Raw genomic sequence first — 21,727 nt, 5'->3', positions numbered from 1 at the left:
CCCAACTGCGATCTAACCATAAGACCATAAGACATAGGAGCAGAAATTAGGCCACTCAGCCCATTGAGTCTGCTTCGCCATTCAATCATGGCTGATAAGTTTCTCAACCCCATTCTCCCGCCTTCTCCCCGTAACCTTTGATCCCCATACCAATCAAGAACCTATCTATCTCGGTCTTAAATACACTCAATGACCTGGCCTCCACAGTCTTCTCTGGCAATGAATTCCATAGATTCACCACTCTCTGGCTAAAGAAGTTTCTCCTCATCTCTGTTCTAAAAGGTCTTCTCTTTACTCTGAGGCTGTGCCCTCGTGTCCTGGTCTCTCCTACTAATGGAAACATCTTCCCCACGTCCACTCTATCTAGGCCTTTCAGTATTCTGTAAGTTTCAATCAGATCCCCCCTCATCCTTCTAAACTCCTTCGAATGTAGACCCAGAGTCCTCAAACGTTCCTCATATGTTAAGCCTTTCATTCCTGGGATCATTCTCGTGAACCTCCTCTGGTCCCTCTCCAGGGCCAGAACATCCTGAGATCCGGGGCCCAAAATTGCTCACAATATTCTAAATGTGGTCTGACCAGAGCCTTATTCAGCAGCGCATCCCTGCTTTTATATTCTAGTCCTCTCGAAATAAATGCCAACATTGCATTTGCCTTCCTAACTACCGACTCAACCTGCAAGAGAATCCTGGACTAGGACTCCCAAGTCCCTTTGCACTCTAGATTTCTGAATTCTCTCCCCATTTAGAAAATAGTCTATGCCTCTATTCTTCCTACCAAAGTGCATGACCTCACACTTCCCCACATTGTATTCCATCTGCCACTTCTTTGCCCATTCTCCTAACCTATCCAAATCCTTCTGCAGCCTCCCCGCCTCCTCAATACTACATGTCCCTCCATCTATCTTTATATCATCTGCAAACTTAGCCAGGATTCCCTCAGTTCCTTCATCTAGATCATTAATGTATAAAGTGAAAAATTGTGGTCCCAACACTGACCCCTGTGGAACTCCACTAGTCACCGGCCGACATCCTGAGAAGGACCCCCTTATCCCCACTCTCTGCTTCCTGCCAGACAGCCAATCTTCTATCCATGCTAGTACCTTGCCTCTAACACCATGGGCTCTTATCTTACTGAGCAGCCTCCTGTGCGGCATCTTGTCAAAGGCCTTCTGGAAGTCCAAGTAGATAACATCCATTGGCTCTCCTTTGTCTAACCTACTCATTACCTCCTCAAAGAATTCTAACAGATTTGTCAGGCATGACCTCCCCTTGATGAAACCATGCTGACTTTGCCCGATTTTACCATGCACTTCCAAGTATTCTGAAATCTCATCCTTAATAATGGACATTAAAATGTTACCAACGACCGAGGTCAGGCTAATCGGCCTGTAATTTCCCATCTTTTGCCTCACTCCCTTCTTAAACAGGGGGGTTACATTAGCGATTTTCTAGTCCTCTGGGACCCTCCCTGACTCCAGTAATTCCTGAAAGATCACCACTAACGCCTCCACTATCTCTTCAGCTATCTCCTTCAGAACTCTGGGGTGTAATCCATCTGGTCCATTTATCCACCTTCAGACCTTTCAGTTTTCCTAGCACTTTCTCCTTGGTAATGGCCACCATACTCACCTCTGCCCCCCAACTCTGTCGAACTTCGGGGATGTCACTCATGTCTTCCACTGTGAAGACTGACGCAAAGTACCTATTCAGTTCCTCCGCCATTTCTTTGTTCCCCACTACTACTTCTCCAGCGTCATTTTCCAGTAGCCCAATGTCCACTTTTGCCTCTCTCTTACCCTTTATATATCTAAAAAAACTCTTGCAATCTTCTTTTATATTACTGGCTAGTTTACCCTCATAATTAATCTTCTCCCTCCTTATTTCTTTTTTAGTTGTCCTCTGTTGGTCTTTGTAGGCTTCCCAATCCCCTGGTTTCCCACTGCTCTTCGCCGCATTGTATGCTTTCTCTTTAGCTTTTATGCTGTCCCTGACTTCCCTTGTCAGCCATGGTTGCCTCGTCCTCCCTTTAGTATGCTTCTTCTTCCTAGGGATGAATTTTTGCTGTGTCTCCCAAATTACTCCCAGAAACTCCTGCCATTGCTGTTCCACTGTCTTCCCTGCTGGGCTCATCTCCCAGTCAATTCTGGCCAGCTCCTCCCTCATGCCTCTGTAGTTGCATTTATTCAACTGTAATACCATTACATCTGATTCCAGCTTTTTCCTCTCAAATTGCAGGGTAAATTCTATCATATTATGGTCACTTCCTCCTAAGGGTTCCTTCACCTTAAGCTCCCTTATCAAATCTGCCTCATTACACATCACTAAATCTATAATTGCCTGTTCTCTCGTGGACTCCACTACAAGCTGCTCCAAAAAGCCATCTCGTAGATATTCCACAATTTCTTTTCTTGGGATCCACTACCAACCTGATTTTCCCAGTCTGCCTGCATATTGAAATCCCCCATGATCACTGTAACCTTGCCTTTCTTACACATCTTTTCTATCTCCTGGTGTATCTTGTGCCCCACATCCTGACTACTGTTCGGAGGCCTGTACATAACTCCCATTATGGTTTTTTTACCTTTGCGGTTCCTCAACTCTACCCACATAGATTCTACATCATCTGACCCTACATCATTTCTTGCTATCGATTTAATTTCATTCTTACCAACAAAGCAACCCCACCCCCCTCTGCCAGCCTGCCTATCTTTTCGATAGGATGTATATCCTTGGATATTTAGCTCCCAGTCCTGATCCCCTTGCAGCCATGTCTCCGTGATGCCCACCACATCATACCTGCCAATTTCAATCTGCGCCACAAGCTCAGTTACCTTATTTCGTATACTGTGTGCATTCAGATACAACACCTTCAGTCTTGTATTTCCCGTCCCCCTTCTCATTGTCATCCATTTATCTGATGTGCTTGAAGTTAGATTCCTAGCCCTTTCCAAACATTCTGTCCTATTTTGTGTTCTGGAGACTTTAATAGCCTCTCCTGGGCTCTCCTTTCTTTTCAGTTTTTTCATAATTTTCCATGAAGTTGAATCCACCCCCCCACACGCTAACCTGCTGCTTTGTTTCCCATTAGTCATACTTCTTGGAGTTTTATCTTCCCTTCCCCCCCCCCCCCCCCCCCCCACTTTCTAGTTTCAAGTCCTGTTGACCACCCTATTTACCCTTTTCGCTAGAACATTGGTCCCAGATCGGTTCAGGTGGAGACCGTTCCAACGGTACAGATCCCTCCTGTTCCAATACTGATGCCAGTGCCCCACGAAATGGAACCCCTCTTTCCCGCACCACTCCTTTAGCCGCATGTTTACTTCCCTTATTCTCGCGTCCCTATGCCAATTTGCACGTGGCTCGGGTAGTAATCCAGAGATTATAACCCTTGAGGACCTGTTCTTTAATTTAGTTCTTAGTTCCTGATAATCCCCAAACAGGTCCTCTTTCCTAGTCTGTTACCTATGTTATTTGTCCCGACGTGGACCACAACAACTGGATCCTCCCCCTCCCTCTCCAATATCCTTTCAAGCCGGTCAGAGATGTCCCTCACCCTCGCACCGGGCAGGCAACATACCATGCGGGACTCTCGATCCTGCTTACAAAGGAAGCTATCAATCTTAGCAACTTCCTTTCAATCCGACCCACCCCAACTATCACTGGCCCTTTAGACTTTGTCAGCAAAGCAACATGCACTGTCCACAACACCCCACCCCCCACTACATTTCTCTCCAGAATGCCTGTTCACCGATTGTGGATGTTTGCATTGACTTCCTAATTTTCTACCTAAACTTGATTCATGCATGTTGACACCTTGCTCCTTACTGAATCCCCCCTGACTGACTATACTTGCCACCATCTGTCCTGCCAAACCACTGTAGTAAAGGTGTGAATCATATGTTATTTACTGATAAGAAAAAGACCAAAGGATGCTTTATGCTAATTTTATCAACCCAGTGATAATTTGATTTGATAGAGGTGTACAAGATTGTAACAGGCTTAGATAAGGAAAAACTGATCCCATTGGCTAATGGGAGAAGGACTAGGGGACACAGATCTCAGGCCTTGGGCAGGAGATTAAGGGGGAATATAAGCAAGAGCTTTTTTATGCATTGAGTGATAATTACCTGGAACTTATTGCCCATGAGGCTGGTGGAAACCAAAACAATGAATGCAAAAGGGAATTGAATGGCTACTTGAAAGAAATAAACTTGGAGGGCTACAGGGATTGAGCGAGGGAGTGGGATTGATTCGATTGCTCTGCAGTGTGCCAACATAGACTTGATGGACGGAATGGCTTCCTCCTTCTGTGCCATCGATGACTCTCTGGCTCTAGCAAGCAGCATGTATTTCTGTTAACACAGATTGGGGGTTGGCATGCGTGCTGTGTCAGGATACTGATATGCCTGATAGTGATCCATAAGTGTTTTTTTTTTTGCAGGATTCCCTCCACCTCCCTATCTTGTGTCTCCACCGGTTACTTTCCAGATGACTCCTGGCTACACGTTTCCACCTGGAGTCTCCATACCAGGACCTTTCCTTCAAGCCACTGGTCACCCCCAGTCAGGAAACCAGGTGCCAGGTGGGAAGCAGTCCCATGTCCCTTATAGCCAGCAGCGGCCGTCAGGACAAGGGCCAATAAACCAAGGACCCCAACAGCAACAACCTCAGCAACATCAGATTGCCCAGTCCCAATCACAACTTCAGGTTCAGGTTGTGAACCAACAGTCACCCACTAAGGCAGCACAGCAACTGGGAAAGAATCAACACCATCTCGGACCTCAGCAGGTAAGGCAAGCGTGACAAATTCCAGCGTGTTGAAGGAGCACTGCAAGTAAATAAAATAATTGTACAAGTTTCTTTTAAAGAAAAGATCCGGTTTTTACATTGACAGCTGCCTGTCCCTTCAGTCTGAGCTGATTATGGACTAATATCAACACAGTACCATAATACTAATGTGCCTGGTAATTACCCAAAATAGTGTGCTTTAATTACAGGGCTTATTCTATTCCCCTATCTGGTATCCCTGTCAGTTACTTTTAAGAAGAATTCTGCATGTACAAGATGGGGATTTTGCTATATAAAGCAGGTGTTATAAATGTTGCTGAAGTAATAGTAGATGATGACATTTGAAAAGAATAGAGTTCTTTTTGAATTATTCATGTAAATTCCATAATTGTACTTTAATAGTTATTTGTAATGCCTGCCCTTGCAGCAAAATATTAAAAATAGATTTCTGTGCTAATGTTGTTTTGCCAGTTTGCTTTAAACATCATCTCCATGTTCAAGCACACTTCTGTTATAAACTTGTTTTCGTGGAGGCACTGTGGGATGGAAATTAGCTAGTGTCCTCATTGAGTGTGATCCTCAGCATAATGACCATTTGCCTTTTGAGGTTAACATAAGGTGCAAAGCTTTGTTACTTGTGTTGAAAAACAAAGCACCAGAAGGTTGGTATTTTACATTGAACACTGTCAGATGGAAAACGTTGTGCGCCAGTGTTGTAACATACATAAATTAACTAAAATATTTTTGACATTCCGTCAAGTAGTGTATGTAGGATAAGTTTTCCAATCCAAGGAATAAAGACCTTTTCTAGCCTAGATAATCAATCCTTGATTACTTACAATTAAAATACTATATTTTCTCTCATTGAGTATCTGCAGGCTGATCAGACCAACCAGCTTTGGAATCAACATCATGCGGTCCCCTCTCAGCATCAAAAGGCATCCATCCAGATGTCTTTGAAGCAACAACCCTATTACATGCGTCAGGACCCATTAAAGCTGTTTGAAAAGTCACTTCAACAATCACAGCAAGTTCAAATGGAGAAGAACCTGAAGGCATTTGCTATGGAACCATTTACCCAGAACCCTTCAGATGTGCAGAAACTGCAGGATTTTGCATGGGACTATGGTATGTTTAGAAGATTTGATTACTGATATGATAAATACACTATACTGTTTGGAATTGAGTTGCTCTCACCAAGAAGGACTTTGGTTCAACCCCATGGTCTCTGAGCTATTTAATCCCTGTGGCAGTGGCAGGGAATGGAAAATCAACCTGTGATTACTATCTAATAACCCACCCATAAAGTGCACATATATAGAAGCTGGGAGAAAATAGGATTGGACTCTGCTGTAATCCCCACTTTGACCTCTTTGTCATTGTTAAACAACCTGCTGATAATTAATGTCACAGTTTCAGGAGAGGAGAAAATAAAATGTATGTGGAGATAGCCTACAGCATTGGACTGCCCTATGGGCTGAAAAACATTGAGTGAATATGATATGCTGCCTTTTTGTTACAGTAAATGGAACATTTGGTATAGTATTAAGAGAATACAAATCTTGTTTATCCCTGATTCTCGCTACCTCTCATCACTTTAAGTGGCCCACGTATATTTTACACTACCACTGCAAATATATTGGGGGAAAAAAGTTACTTGGAATGTTGCCACTATCTTACATCCATTACTTTACGTAGAAAAAGTTAATCTACTCAGTTCTTATAACTTTCATTCTGTCATATTCCTTGAATGTTTCAAAAGCCTTTGTTTAACCCTAATATTACTATTTGCATCCCTACATGAGCCACGTGTGTCTTTTATCGCCCTTAAATCTGGTTTGATTTCACAGAATCACCGCATAAGAGGCCTTTCGGCCCATCGAGTCTGCACCAACACATGAGAAATACCTGACCTACCTACCTAATCCCATTTACCAGCACTTGGCCCATAGCCTTGAATGTTATGACATACCAAGTACTCATCCAGGTTCTTTCTAAAGGATGTGAGGCAACCTACTTCCACCACCCTCCCAGGCAGTGCATTCCAGACCGTCACCACCCTCTGGGTAAAATTTTTTCTCACATCCCCCCCATAAACCTCCTGCCCCTCACCTTGAACTTACGCCCCCATGTGACTGACCCTTCAACTAAGGAGAACAGCTGCTCCCTATACACCCTGTCCATGCCCCTCATAATCTTGTAAACCTCGATCAGGTCGCCCCTCAGTCTTCTCTGCTCCAATGAAAACAACCCAAGTCTATACAACCTCTCTTCATAACTTAACTGTTTCATCCCAGTCAACATCCTGGTGAATCTCCTCTGCACCCCTTCCTGTGCAATCACATCTTTCCTATAATGTGGTGACCAGAAGTGCACACAGTATTCCAGCTGTGGCCTCACCAAGGTTCTATACAACTCCAACATGACCTCCCTACTTTTGTAATCTATGCCTCGATTAATAAAGGCAAGCGTCCCATGTGCCTTTTTCACCGCCCCACTAACCCGCCCCTCTGCCTTCAGAGATCTATGGACACATGCTAAGGTCCCTTTGTTCCCCAGGACTTCCTAGTGTCATGCCGTTCATTGAATACTTCCTTGTCAAATTACTCCTTCTAAAGTGTATCACCTCACACTTTTCAGAGTTAAATTTCATCTGCCACTTATCTGCCCATTTGACCATCCTGTCTATGTCTTCCTGTAGCGCAAGACACTCAACCTCACTGTTAACCACCCGGCCAATTAGTCAGATTGAAGTTTCATTGTAGCCTCAATTAACATTGTTTTTAACAATTTTAACAATTTCCCAGTTTTCTACTCTATTGTGTTCCAGTTAAGTTAGTTAAGCTTATGTTCTGTTTTCTGAAAGTGCACCCATAGCTCTAATCATAATAGGACCACAGCATCCTTAAAATTTTCTGACGACTTTCTACCTTGCAGACCACATATAGGTCATATCAAAGATTCAATCCAGATTGCTCAAAATACTAAGTTCAATTTCAATGCTCTACAAACTGAGATACAAACTTATTTTTTATTTTCTCTCTGCTACTTTCCCAATTAAAATCTGGGTGGCTGCAATTCTGATAAAATGAATGGTTCGGGTTTACAAAGGAAATCAGCATTGATTCAAGTGACATATTTGCCATTATGAAACGTTCAAATGAAAATTGGGGCTCATGCTTAAAAACTTGGAATTTGTAAGATGAAAAATCAGGTGAAACGTTTTGTGAAATAAATTACATGGAGGACCTTTGAAAATGGATATTATTAGAATCCATTTCTGGAAGGAGAATGGTTGAGATGATAGATAATTAATCTATGAAACAGGACAGGCATATTAGGGCTAATGTTTTTCTTGTGTTGCTAAAAATGTTTATATTCTTATTTCAGACATGCGGCATATGATGGGACATCAACTGAGTAATGACCGTATAGTGAAACGACAGCCAGGGATATTCCGAACAGATCAAGATAGTATGCCTAGAATGCAGTCGTATGAGGTAAGGTACAAATGAATGCAAATAAGGATCATTTAATATAACGTGAAACTCAGATAATGTGCACACAAATTAGTTGGTCTTGGATTTCAATCTAGAGGAGCTAATTCTCATAAGTTTATACCATGGAATTTGTATAATTATTGTGTTGCCAGAAATATTTAGATTCACCTCAACACTTATTTTGAGATTTTTAATCCTCCTTATTGCTAGTTTGTCCTTGGGCATAAGAAAATAAACTTTTTCCTGATTAACCTGTCCAATTAAATAGTGGAATTTGAGAGAACTTTGCTTGTGAAAATAAACTATTTGAAGAAGGTTTGAGAAGAGAAATGAAAACTCAATCTATTGTTAGTACAAGAGGACATATGAATTAAAATGAAATGTATCTAAAGTATTACTTGATGTGACATTGATTTGGCAGCTTGATATATTTTTGTTTTGCTCTGTTTCACTCTTAATTCGTTTTTTAGCTTTTAGAAATGACTTTTTCAGTGTTCATATTCTGTAAACACCTACCAGTTGCGCTGAGATAATTTTGTAAACTAAAATTACCAACCCTCATGTCATACCGCTTCATTACTGATATAACCATTTTTTAATATATCATAGAGTAATCTTCAAGCAGCGCCCTCACTTTTTTATCTTGTGCATCTCATTTTGTATCTTTCCTTTTCTGCCTGCTATGTTTTGTGCAATTTCAGATAATTTTGACATTTCAACAGCTTCTAAATCTCATTAAATGTTCTGTTTGTATATTGCAGTTCTTTATATTAGCTGTTCACTAACATAGTTAAGTAGATTAATTAGTCCTGTTTAGTGGTTTGCATGGCATCTTTGCAACAATCCTGTTCAAAACATTACACTGCCTTTTAATATTGTTTCATTGTAAAAGGAGAACTATTTAAATGTGGAATGAGATAAGGTAGTTTGTAAATGTGTACTTAAAAGGACGGGTGAGTTTTTAAAAAAAAATATATTGTGGGTTCCTCAAACTTGAATTCATATAAATTAAGTGATACACTTTACTGAAAAGATTTACTATCAGTGTATGCTGTACGATAAGAATTACTTTATTTTCTACAATGGACCATTTGTTAGTACTGTGCTTTAAACCATTTAAAATCATGCCTGGTTTTCACTTATTAACTTCAGCTTCATTGCTTCTAAGCAATTCCCATCCCCCCAAGGAAATTTCCAGCCATAGGATAAATTACATTTTGTCAAGAATTTTTATTGATGAACACATTTTCAGTATTTCTGGTTCTGAGGCCGGCTCTAAGACTTTGTTTATTTTTGTTTTCTCTCTCTGAGTATACTTTCTTCCTCTGTTCCTCTTCTATCTGTAGGATGCCAAGAGCTCACCTCTGTTGCCTCCTGATCTGTTAAAAAGTATTGCTGACTTTGAGGAGGAGGAAGAGCTGGCTTTTTCCAAACCCCATGATTTCTACCAGGCCTTGGCTAGCCCTCTTTGCAGTACTTCGGGGCGAGGTTTCTTTGTATGTACTTACTACTTTGATCTTCTGTTTTCTGTCTTACATTTCCATTCTTGATAAGTGCATAAAACAAAACGTAGTTTGCTGTATAGTAGTTATTCAAGCAGCAGTGTCAGTAAATTACTGTATACTGCTTGCTCCATTGTGTTCTTTGTTTAAAGGCAATGTTCCAGGCAAGTGACTTATTGGAGCATAAACTTGAGTGATTTGTGTTTTCTTTTTGAGGAGACAGTTATATATCTCAGAATTCTGATTATCTTGGTACAAGTCACCCTACACACCGATTAATTTTATTGCAACTTCACGTCTTTTAGCATTAACATTTTGAAAGAATTGTTTTAATAGTAAATTTGTTAAAAACACTGGTTAAAACCGGTCTAATGATCAGGAAGCTCAGATTAATCATTATCATGGATATGTAACATCCCATTCATGGCAGCATATTCATTGCTATTGCTGGCAGCAAAGGAGGGCTGTCTAGAAGAAAATTTTTTGGAGTTCCAAAACTGTGGCAGTAAAAAGAAAAGATGTGAATGTTGAAAGAGAGAGAAAGAAAAACAAAAGAAAAGAAAAAACAAAAGCCATCGTAAAGGTAGTAAGGGGAGAAACAGAATTAGGGGCTGGCTGGAGCCAGTGGCAAGTGTGCATAGAGTAGAACGATGAGGGGGATAAAAAATCATAGATTAGTATGATGGAAGAGAGTACTGAGGTGGTAAAAGTTCAATTATGGAAAGGCAGACAATAAAAAGCCGAGAAAGTATGACTCAATAAACTTACCCTAGTTGAGATATAATTAAGATCTGAATTGTTGTACATGGCAGCACAAAGATAGTACTAAGAAAATTGCATGACCTGTCTGCAAAACCCAGCTTCCTGTTAATATTTTCATTGTGCTTTTGGCATAAAATTTTGCTATTATAAATGCCTCTACCCAAATTTACAGTAGGTTTTATCTATGTAATTTTGTCACAGTATAATTGCACTCTTTGGCCACTAGATGACATGCAGAGTGAATTTCTGATCTGTCTGTCCCAGTTTGGCTCATTTGAATTTTGCTGACTCCCCCCACTGCCCTAAAAATCAATGTTTCTTTTCCGCCTAATCTTTCTTTCATTGAGGCATTATTGTTTAATTTTAAATTTTTTAATCTTTTCTTCCTTCAGGGCTTAATTTTTACTTCCCATGCTGTTTGCAATGCTCTTCAATGTCACTGGATGCCCACCAACCCTTCAATCACACTTTTATAAAGCTAGCCCCAGTTCATAGCCTGTGTTCCATTCCACTTATTTCATTGTATCATCCCATCTTGGGGGCTTGTTTTGCATTTATCCTCTTAAATGTCTCTTCCTTGACATGCAACCTTGCGACCCTGCTGCACATTACTAGTCGGATGCTGTGTGGCTACTTCAATTGCTAAATTGAGCTTCAGCCCACATGTGCCACTACATCCACTATCTTTTGAAGGCCTGTTCAATTGAATAAATATCTTTAAAAAGTGCTCATTAGGTAAAATAAATAGATTTAAAAGTTGTGATTGCTGACAGTTGGGTTGAGGTTTGTGGCAGTAATTCACTAGCAAACGCTTTTGTATTACCATTGTTATCAAAGTCCCCACCTCATCCTCCCCACTCAGCTTTACCTCTACTTCCACCCATCTCCCCACCCTTCTCTCTCTTTTCTCCTCTGCTGCCCTCCCTCTCCTCTTCCCTCACCTCTCTCTCTCTCTCTCCTTGTGTCACTCTTCCTACCCTCCCTCCTACCTGGTTTAAACATATGCACTGCATAATTTCCTGGATGCATCAGTAGACTTTTTCTCTGTCTCCCACAAATTTGATTTGTTCGTTTTTCAAAGTTATTTGATGAAAAGCTAGAAGGTACATTTCAAAAACTATTTTCAGGCAAAATCTGCTTAAACTTTTCAGTGAGAGAAGGAAATAACACTTACTGAATACCCACCCATTATAACTTTTGTTGCTGTACAATTATAAATGCTGTACAAATTTCTGAAATTATATTGGCAATACCTTTGCACATTTTGATTTGAATTTAAAGCAAACAGAGCCTCCATTGGTCTCAGTTACTGTGAATCAGTGGCTCTGGTGTTATTCCCTGATGGCTTAAATGCCCTTTCATAAAATAATCTATTGAACTTGGTAAAGTGCCATGGGAAATCTGCTAGCTATCAAAATAATTGTTGTACATGTAACATGAAGTAATCAACGATAAACCAAATTTATCCCATCCGTAGAATCAGGACAGTTTACACACAATTTTTCGATGAAAGAAGCCATATTGGATAGAAATGTAGATTTTGTTCTAATGCAAAAATGTGGTTCTGGTCATTATAATTCCTATTACCTTAATCGAGGCATAACCTGCATGACATTTCCTGGTTGCAGAAGCTGAAAGCTATGTATATATGCGCGAACATAACAGTGAAAATGCTGCCTTTGGAAGAAAACCCATGCTATGTTGAATTCCAGTCTGGGTTATTTTTGATCACTTGACGCTGGACTGCTTTCAGTTTCGAGGTTCTTTCATTGCTCTCTATTTATACTGCGTCGGAAATACATTGCATTTATCTGACTGGGCCTAAAATTAAATGTAGTGAGAAGTTCCAGATCCCTCTGCCATATGTCTTCCTTTTAAATATAGAATTCATACTTGGAATTCTTAGAAGTGCTGTTTTTACTTGATTTTTAATTTTGAAGCATGGAACTCATTACTTCCTCCAGTCCCTCTCATCCCCAGTTCAGTGATGTGATAGTTAGCCAACCTTGTTAGTCATTGGACCATAAGGTCTATTTTGTGGGTAAATGGAAATAAGTCGTTACAGTTTCTGCAGTTCTGCCGATGGATTTATATTGCAGCCCTAATGCATAATATTGTTATTTTATATTTGATTTTTTAAAACATTGTTAATTGCTGACTTTTGGTGGTAGGCACTTTGAATTTTAAGCTTGAAGAGCACATGGGTTTGGGTGAAAGTTAGGGGGCTTAAAACTAGCTAAATTAACAGTGAGAGCTCAGACCTCCCAACTTCCACAATTGTCTGGAGTGTGTTAAGCTGCCCAGTTAAAGCGATATTGACTCACTATTTTCAGTTAAACATCAGATTCATGGGTTTCCTGGGATTCTTAAAACTCACCTGTGAAAGTAAGACAAGTACACAGCAGCAATTGAGGGGACTGAGTCAATTCTGGGCAATGATGCCAATAAATATTCAGTACTCAGAAATGCTATCATACCAGTTGTTGGGAAAGGATCTTTGCGCAGTACTTTTACTGACATGTTATTTTGTACAATTTAGAAGTAACTTTCTACATTTCGGAAATTTGCTCTAATGCTTCAGGGTGGTTGCTGCTGCTCCTGCCTTAGATTAGACCTCAGATGTTGACCAGCAACAGCATCTGCAGAAGCCTGCTGCTCACAGACCTGTAACTGCACAGCAGAGGGGTGCAGCTCGCAGGAGGTGCTACCAACTTTTTGTTAACGATCAGTTTCTTTGACGTGTCTGAACACCAGTGTCTCAAAGACCTCAAGGTGTCAGCTCAGATGATGGCAGATATCTACAACCTCCTATAAGGGCCACTGCCTGCTGGACCTGGTAGTCACGTGTTACAAGTCACACATCCCTCAACCTTTTATCCTCTGGATCTTTCCAAGGCTCTTCCTAGTCGACGCAGGTGATAGGTTGTTTGCTAGGCTGGCAATTATGGCAACTTTGCGACCAATGCCTTGGCTTTCCATTTATGGCCAGCTTCCCACAGATGCAGAGCGCCATCGACTGCACTAGGGTGGAAATCATGTAGCTGGTGTTCAGCCGCAAAAAAAGTGTTTATGCAGCTGTGCGCAAGATTCCCAGACAGCTATCAAAATGCTTTCATCCTGCCCAAACTCCTTGATCTCTTCGCACCTGGAAGCAGACTTAAGGAATACAAGCTGCAAATTTGGCTCATGCCACCTTCAGAAACCTGACCACTGAAGCCCAACAGTGCTCCAATGAATATCATATCACCATCAGATATGTAATTAGACATGCCATCAAAGGTGTGATTTAGGTTTCAGGACAGGTCAGCAGGCTCCCTTCCCTTCAGTAGGCACCACCCACAGTTTCCAGAATGGTTGTGGTTTGCTGTGCACTGCAGAACACAATGTAACAGTGAGGCCAAGATCTGTAGGAGGAAGGTGGCAAAGAGCTCAGATCCTCCTTGGATGATTCAGTGGTGGAGATAGGGGCATTGCACCCCCCAGCTACTCTCATTGCTGCCTGGGATGCCTTTACTAATGTCAGGTTAGGAACCTCCCTTAGATGGTACCAATGGGACCATGTCAGCTGAAAATGTAATGATCATTATTTTGCCTCCCTATCCTGGCACCAGTGACAAACAGCAGTCTTGCAACCAGCCACGGTTTGAACATCTCTTTCCAACCCCCCACCCACCAGCGGTCCCAGGAATTCATGTACTTGCAATCATCAGCAAACAAGATAAAAGGCCACTTGCCATTAAGTGTCCAAAAATGGACAAGATGGAAAAGTTTTGAAAAAGAATAACATTTATGTGATCTGAACTAAAAACAGCTTATCAGCACCATTTTATCAGATGCCCTTGTGCATTAGCCTTGATCTTCCTTTTTCTGCTACTGCTATGTGGTGCAACCTGTAAGGCTTCAGTGGAGATAAAAGCAGGCTGCTCAAATCCCTGTTCTGACTGCTGAGATGTTCTTGGCTAATGTAATCTGCATTTTGGAGTCTTCGAGTGCTCCACCATGGAGTGTTTCACCTGTATAGGGACAGGCTCAGCCATTGAGAGACGAGGCAGCATATGGGCTACTGATTGACAAGGTGGCCTGTGGATGACAAGTGGAAATGCTTTCAGTGGAGTTTCAGAATCACAGTGCAGAAGAGGCCCTTCGGCCCATCGAGTCTGCACCGACACGTGAGAAACACCTGACCTACCTAACTAATCCCATTTACCAGCATCCTTTTGCCGTCATCCTTCACATGGTTCAGCGCACTTCATTGTAACAAGCATGCTGGAGAGGGTGTTGGTGCAGATCAGTGCAGCCCTGTGAGGCCAAGGCTGAGGTATCTGACAGTTTATTTAAGGTGGCTGACATGTTGGCATCCAGAGTAGTCTTTATGTTGAAAGCATACATGGGCTCATTTGCATAGTGAATGACAGTTCGTGGTGCCTGCCACACCATCCATGGAAAATCATATCATCTCATTGGCTTGTGGCTTGTGACCTTTCATGTTTTGAGGTGGATTCTTCCAATCTCTCCAACTGTGTGAATTCTACTTTGAAAGCCTGTCATTACATCACCCACTTCTGCTGCCCCGTAGTTTTCCTCTTCATTGGATGCCCTTGGGTTACAATTTCTGTATCTCCGCTGTTGCTATCCCTGTCTCTATTATCTGTTCCTGCTCACTTGTGAAGACTAGGTGAAAACACAAGTCTCTTCACTAATCCTATCAATGTGTGAGGAACAGAGTTGGTGCATCATCTGCATGATTCCTGTGAATGCAGGTACTGGAACCCAATGTAATAATTTTTCTTGTCAAATACTGCTGTTTAAACTTATATTGTAGTCCTAAATCCAAGTGCATGATGTGAAAACTCAGCATCACTAATAGTAGTGTATAAGGGCCTAGTTGCTCGTACAGGTCAAGAGACCTTTATCCGTAAATCCGAAAACCGAACGCATCCAAAAATCTTGCTTTGTTTGAATCTCATCAACCTTTAGTGCAGGAAGTCTAGTTATTTGTCTGCGCTGTTTACTTTGCGATTTTTGTGATGGACATGTCAAAAAGAAAGTTATTACAGGTACTGTATTTATTATTCAGTGATGCACCTTATTTTTCTAGTCATTTTATTTACTTTAGACTATAGCTACCATAGCCTTAGGCTATTGTAAGTTTATATGGGGTACCCTGCAGTTGATAAAAGCAAAATACTGCACAGGCAAGAAATTTGAAATAAAAATAGAAAATGCAAGAAATACTCAGGTCAGACAGCAACTGTGGAGAGAAGTAGTTGACATTTCAGATTACTACTTGTTACAGTTTAACTACAGTTGTTTTTTGGTTGATTCTGAAATGGCCTAGCAAGCCACTCAGTTGTATCAAATCGCTAAAAAGTCTGAAAGGAATGAGACCAGACGGACCACTCGGCATCAACCTAGGCACCGGAAATGACAACAGCAAACTCAGCCCTGTTGACCCTGTAAAGTCGTCCTTACTAACATCTGGGGGCTTGTGCCAAAATTGGGAGAGTTGTCTCAGACTAGTTAAGCAACAGTCTGACATGGTCATACTCACAGAATCATTCCTTACGGATAATGTCCTAGACACCACCACCGCCATCGATGGATATGTCCTGTCCCACTGGCAGGACACCAACCAGAGTTGGTGGCTCAGTGGTATGCAGTCAGGAGGGAGTTGCCCTGGAATTCCTCAGCAGCGACTCCGGACCACATGAAGTCTCATGGCATCAAGTCAAACATGGGCGAGGAAAATTCTGCTGACAACCGCTACTGTTTCCCCCTTCAACTGATGAATCAGTGCCCCTCCATGTTAAGCACCAATTGGAAGAAGCACTGGGGGTGGCAAGGGCACAAAATGTACTTTGGAACTTGTGTCCATCACCAAATGTGGCGTGGTAGCACCACTGCAGACCGAGCTGGCCAAGTCCTAGAGGAGGTAGCTGCTAGACTGGTGAAGGAACCAACATGAGGGAAAAGCATACTTGACCTCGCCCTCACCAATCTGTCACAGATGCATCTGTCCATGACAGTATCAACAGGAATAACCACCGCACAGTCCTTGTGGAGACAAAGTCCTGTCTTCACATTGAGGATACCCTCCATCGTGCTATGTGGCCCAACCACTGTGCTAAATGGGATAGATTTTGAACAGATCTAGCAACACAAGACTGGGCATAGATGAGGCGCTGTGGGCCATCAGCAGCAGAATTGTACTCAACCACAATCTGCAACCTCATGGCCCAGTATATCCCCCACTATACCATTACCACCAAGCCAGGGGATCAAACTTTGTTCAATGAAGAGTGCAGGAGGGTATGCCTCGAGCAGCACCAAGCATACCTAAAAATGAGGTATCAACCTGGTGAAGCTACAACACATGCTGTTTGGCGCACAAGTATTCCTAAGCAGCATGTGATAGAGAGAGCTAAGCGATTCCACAACCAGCGGATCAGATCTAAGCTCTGCAGTCCTGCCACATCTAGTCATGAATGGTGATAGACAATTAAACAACTCACTGGAGGAGGCGGCTCCAGAAAAATCCCCATCCTTTCAATGATGGGGGAGCCCAGCACATGTGCAAATGATATGGCTGAAGCATTTGCGACGATCTTCAGCCAGAAGTGCCAAGTGGATGATCCATGTCGGCCTTTGGAAGCCCTCAGCGTCACAGATGCCAGTCATCATCCAATTCGATTTACTCCAAGTGATATCAAGAAACGGCTGAAGCCACTGGATACTGCAAAGGCTATGGGGCCTGATAATATTCCAGCAATAGCACTGAAGACTTGTGCTCCAGAACTTGCTAAGCCGCTCCAGTACAGCCACCACACTGGCATCTACTTGGTAATGTGGAAAATTGCCCAGGTGTGCCCTGCACACACAAAACGGGATGAATCCAGCCCGGCCAATTACCACCCCATCAGTCTACTCTCCATCAGTAAAGTGATGGATGATCCTTATCAACAGTGCTATTAAGCGGCACTTGCTTAGCAATAACCTGCTCACTGATGCTCAATTTGGTTTCTGCCAAAGCCACTCGGCTCCTGACCTTATTACAGCCTTGGCTCAAACATAAACAAAAGAGCTAAACTCCGGAGGTGAGGTGAGAGTGACTGCCTTTGACATCAAGGCAGCATTTGACCAAGTGTGACATCAAGGAGCCCTTGCAAAACTAGGGTCACTGGAAAACAGGGGGGCAAAATCTACACTGGCTAGAGTCATACCGAGCACACAGGAAGATGTTTGTGGTTGTTGGGGGTCAATCATCTCAGTTCCGGGACATCACTGCAGGAGCTCCTCAGGGTAGTGTCCTAGGCCCAACTATCTTCAGCTGATTCATCAATGACCTTTCTTCCATCATAAGGTCAGAACTGGGGATGTTCGCTGATGATTGCACAATGTTCAGCACCATTTGCAACGACTCAGATACTGAAGCAGTCCATGTCCAAATGCAGCAAGACCTGGACAATATCCAGGCTTGGGCTGACAAGTGGCAAGTAACATTCACGCCACACAAGTGTCAGGCAATGACCATCTCCAGCAAGAGAGAGTCCAACCATTGCCCTACGATGTTCAATGGCATTACCATTGCTGAATCCCCCACTATCAACATCCTGGGGGTTAACATTGGCCAGAAACTGAACTGGACTAGCCATATAAATACTGTGGCTACAAGAGCAAATCAGAGGCTAGGAATCCTACGGTGAATAATTCACCTCCTGACTCCCCCAAAACCTGTCCATCTACAAAGTAAAAGTCAGGAGTGTTATGGAATGCTCTCCACTTGCCTGGATGAACGCGGCTCCAGCAACACTCAAGAAGGTTGACACCATCCAGGACAAAGCCCGCTTGATAAGCACCCCATCCACAAACATTCACTCCATCCATCACCGATGCACAGCGACAGCAGTATGCACCATCTACAAGATGCTCTGCAAGAACTCATCAAGCCTCCTTAGCACATTCCACTACCACTACCACCTAGAAGGATAAGGGCAGCAGACATATATGGGAACACCACCTCTTGGAAGTTCCCCTCCAAACCACTCACCATCCTGACTTGGAAATACATCGCCGTTCCTTCACTGTCACTGGGTGAAAACCCTGGGACACTCCCTAACAGCACTGTGGGTGTACCTACACCACATGGACTGCAGTGGTTCAAGAAGGCAGCTCACCACCACCTTCTCAAGAGCAACTATGGATGCACAATAAATGCTGACCTAGCCAGTAAAGCCCACATCCCTTGAATGAGTAAAAAAAGTACATAAACTGACAGTAACTACTTAATATGTGGGGGAACTTGAATGGAGCAGGATGTCTCAGTTGCATATTAAACTGACTGACTTAATAAATCCTATAATCTCTTGTTGTTGCTACTGTTGGTTTTGTTGTTCCTTTGACAGCAGTATTGTATTATTGTATTGTTTTACGTCTTAGTATTGGATGTGTGTGAAGTGTGAGGCCAGAGTAACTGCCCTTGACATCATGGAGCCCTAGAAAAATTGAAGTCAATGGAAGTCAAATGGCATAATGGCTGGAGGCATGTTTAGCACAAAGGAAGGTAGTTGTGGTTGTTGGAGGCCCATCATCCTGGCTCCAGAACATTTCTGCGAATTCCTCCATGTAGTGTCCCAAACATCTTCAGCTGCTTCATCATTGACCTTCCCACCAACATAAGGTCAGAAGTGGAGGTGTGCGGAATCAACAGCAAAGTCTTTAGTACTATTTGCAATTTCTTAGATAATGAGGCAGTCTGTTCCCATAAGTAGTAAGATATAGACAATATTCAGACTTGGCTGATAAGTGGTGAGTGCCATTCGCACCACACAAGTACCAGGCAATGACCATCTCCAACAAGAGAGAATCTAAGCCTCTCCTCTTGATGTTCAACAGCATTACTATTGTGGAAATCCCCCACCATCAACATCCTGTAGTTGCCATTGACCAGAAACTTAACTGGACCAGCCATATAAATACTGTGGCTACAAGTGCAAATCAGAGGCAAAGAGTTATATGGCAAGTAACTCAACCCAAAGCCTGTCAACTATCTGCAAGGCACAAGTCAGGAATACTCTCCACTTGCCTGGATGAGTGCAGCTCCAACAGCATTCAAAAGATTGACACCATCCAGGACAAAGCAGCCCACTTGATCGGTGCCCATCCACCACCTTGAACATTCACTCCCTGCGCCACTGGTGCAGTGGCACTAGTGTTGCTGCATTGCAGTAGCTTGTCAAGGCTCCCCGACAGCACCTTCCAAACCCAAGACCTCTGCCACCTAGAAGGACAAGGGCAATAGACGCACAGTAGCACCACCTGCAAGTTCCCATCCAAGCCACACACCATTTTGACTTAGAACTATATCGCCATTCCTTTACTGTTGGGTCAAAAACATGGAAATCCCTTGCTAAAAGCACTAGGGGGGGAACCTGGACCAGATGGACTGCAGCGGTTCAAGAAGGTGGCTCACCACCACCACCTCGAGGACAAATAAGTACTGGCCTTACCAGCAACGCGCTCATCCCATGAGTGAATTAAAAAATTCAGCTTATCTGATATATTAATTGTTTTCTAGACCCCTGCTCACATGAAGGAGCTAATGAAAATATCAGCAAATGTTAGAGGCCTGATGTGACTGTGTTCATTCTATTATGTGAATGTACTGTAAGTTGTACTGTACTAAATTAATATGGATCAGTAGATATGACAGACTTTTTACTGCATTTAATTTTGTAATGTATTTAAATTGCTTTTCCTGTTCTGTTTCACGCAGATGCCAAACAGATCTCGACTTGAGAGACCTTCTGAGCTAATTACCTCTCCTTCCTTATTGTCTTTGCCGCCTTTTTCACTCAATCAGGTAAGTTTTAGTTTCATTGTGGTTATGTTTATAATTCTATTGATGAGTTCTAATCATTTTAACGTAAAAAGCAGCAGGAGTACATTTAATTTTATAGTTAATTGTATTTATTAATATATGTTAAGGAAATAATCTTTCAGACATTGTTGTATTGGTTCTGCAAGGCACTGCATATAGTCACGAGGTTCTCCTATGAATCCAAGATTAAAAAGCTGAGTGAACTAAGGCCAATTCTCTGCCCCCGTTTTTTGTTTCCTATGTTCCAGGAGTGGTTCAGTTTTTTTAATTTGGCAGCTCTTCATTCAGATGATTTTTGTCAGAGATGTATACTGTAATCTTTGCTCAACATCCTTAGTTCACTGTTTAAGTTCAGTTTTTAGTTTTCATTTATGCTATTGACACTTGGCCTCCGTAGACAGACGTAGGAATTGAGACCGCAAGGGCGCAAACATTGTATTACAAAGTCAATTGCAAGCACGCTCATTTCTGGATCAGAAAGGTCAAGCTGTACTCCAAGACTTTAAACATGTAATCTAAGTGAGTACTTGAGGGGTTATTGTATTGTTGTGAAGTGCTATTTGGATGAAATGTCGAACCAATGCCCAATTTAAGTGGATGGAAAGGCCCTGTAGCATTATTTTTCAGAAGGATGGTTAAGTGTCTTGGTGTCCTGTTTAGTGTTCAACACCATCAAAAACCTTAGCTAGTCATTTTCTTATTTGCTATATTTGAGACTTGCTGTTCATGTTGACTGCTGAGTTTACCTACAAGACAAGTGACCACTTTTAAAAGTAATTCATTGGCTGTGAAGTATTTTTGAAAGCACTAAGGGGTGACAGACGCTATTAAAATGCATGTTTGTTGTTTTAACATTCAGAATTTGTTACTTTAGAGCACCCTTTGGTAACTGAGTAATGCTGCCTTTAAAAAAAATTATTAAAAATTGGCACATTAACTGATTCACACTGTACATAAAGATGCTAGTTTCAACTTGTGCTGATAGCAAAGTAGCAACTTTCATTACTACAAGTTGAAATTGCTGGGGGATATCCAAATTTTAATCACATTTACAGATAGAAACTAGTGGATTTTTTAGGGTTTTTTTTAGAAATCGAAGTTTTTGGACCACTTTGAATGAAATGGCTCTAAAAGCAAATGGTTGTTGTCTCATCTACTACCAAATTCCTTTTCTCCCACCTTGTAGCACCTAGTAAAGTGCCTGAAACACCATGGTTAAAACCTGTAATGCTACCATTTAGCCCTTGCTGACATCTAGTAATGAATGGTTAGACCGGGCTTGTCCAACCTATTCGT

General features: G+C 42.1%; 1 protein-coding gene across 3 annotated transcripts in view; it reads left to right on the top strand.

Moving 5' to 3' along the window:
* The window catches only part of smg7 (SMG7 nonsense mediated mRNA decay factor), a 170,458-nt gene that overhangs the window by 140,452 nt on the left and 8,279 nt on the right, over nucleotides 1–21,727 (top strand). Inside the window, exons 16-20 of one of the 3 annotated variants that reach the window (XM_078561379.1) lie at nucleotides 4,444–4,790; nucleotides 5,669–5,918; nucleotides 8,181–8,290; nucleotides 9,637–9,786; nucleotides 20,327–20,413. In XM_078561379.1, coding sequence (XP_078417505.1) covers nucleotides 4,444–4,790; nucleotides 5,669–5,918; nucleotides 8,181–8,290; nucleotides 9,637–9,786; nucleotides 20,327–20,413 — 944 coding nt within the window. Of the gene's footprint in view, nucleotides 1–4,443; nucleotides 4,791–5,659; nucleotides 5,919–8,180; nucleotides 8,291–9,636; nucleotides 9,787–20,326; nucleotides 20,414–21,727 lie in introns of all 3 variants that reach the window. The other 2 variants (XM_078561378.1, XM_078561380.1) reach the window with 2 other exon arrangements.

The sequence above is a fragment of the Cetorhinus maximus genome, chromosome 17, assembly GCF_964194155.1.
Source record: "Cetorhinus maximus chromosome 17, sCetMax3.hap1.1, whole genome shotgun sequence".
NCBI classification, from domain to species: domain Eukaryota; kingdom Metazoa; phylum Chordata; class Chondrichthyes; order Lamniformes; family Cetorhinidae; genus Cetorhinus; species Cetorhinus maximus.
This window is presented reverse-complemented; position numbering and strand designations above follow the sequence as displayed.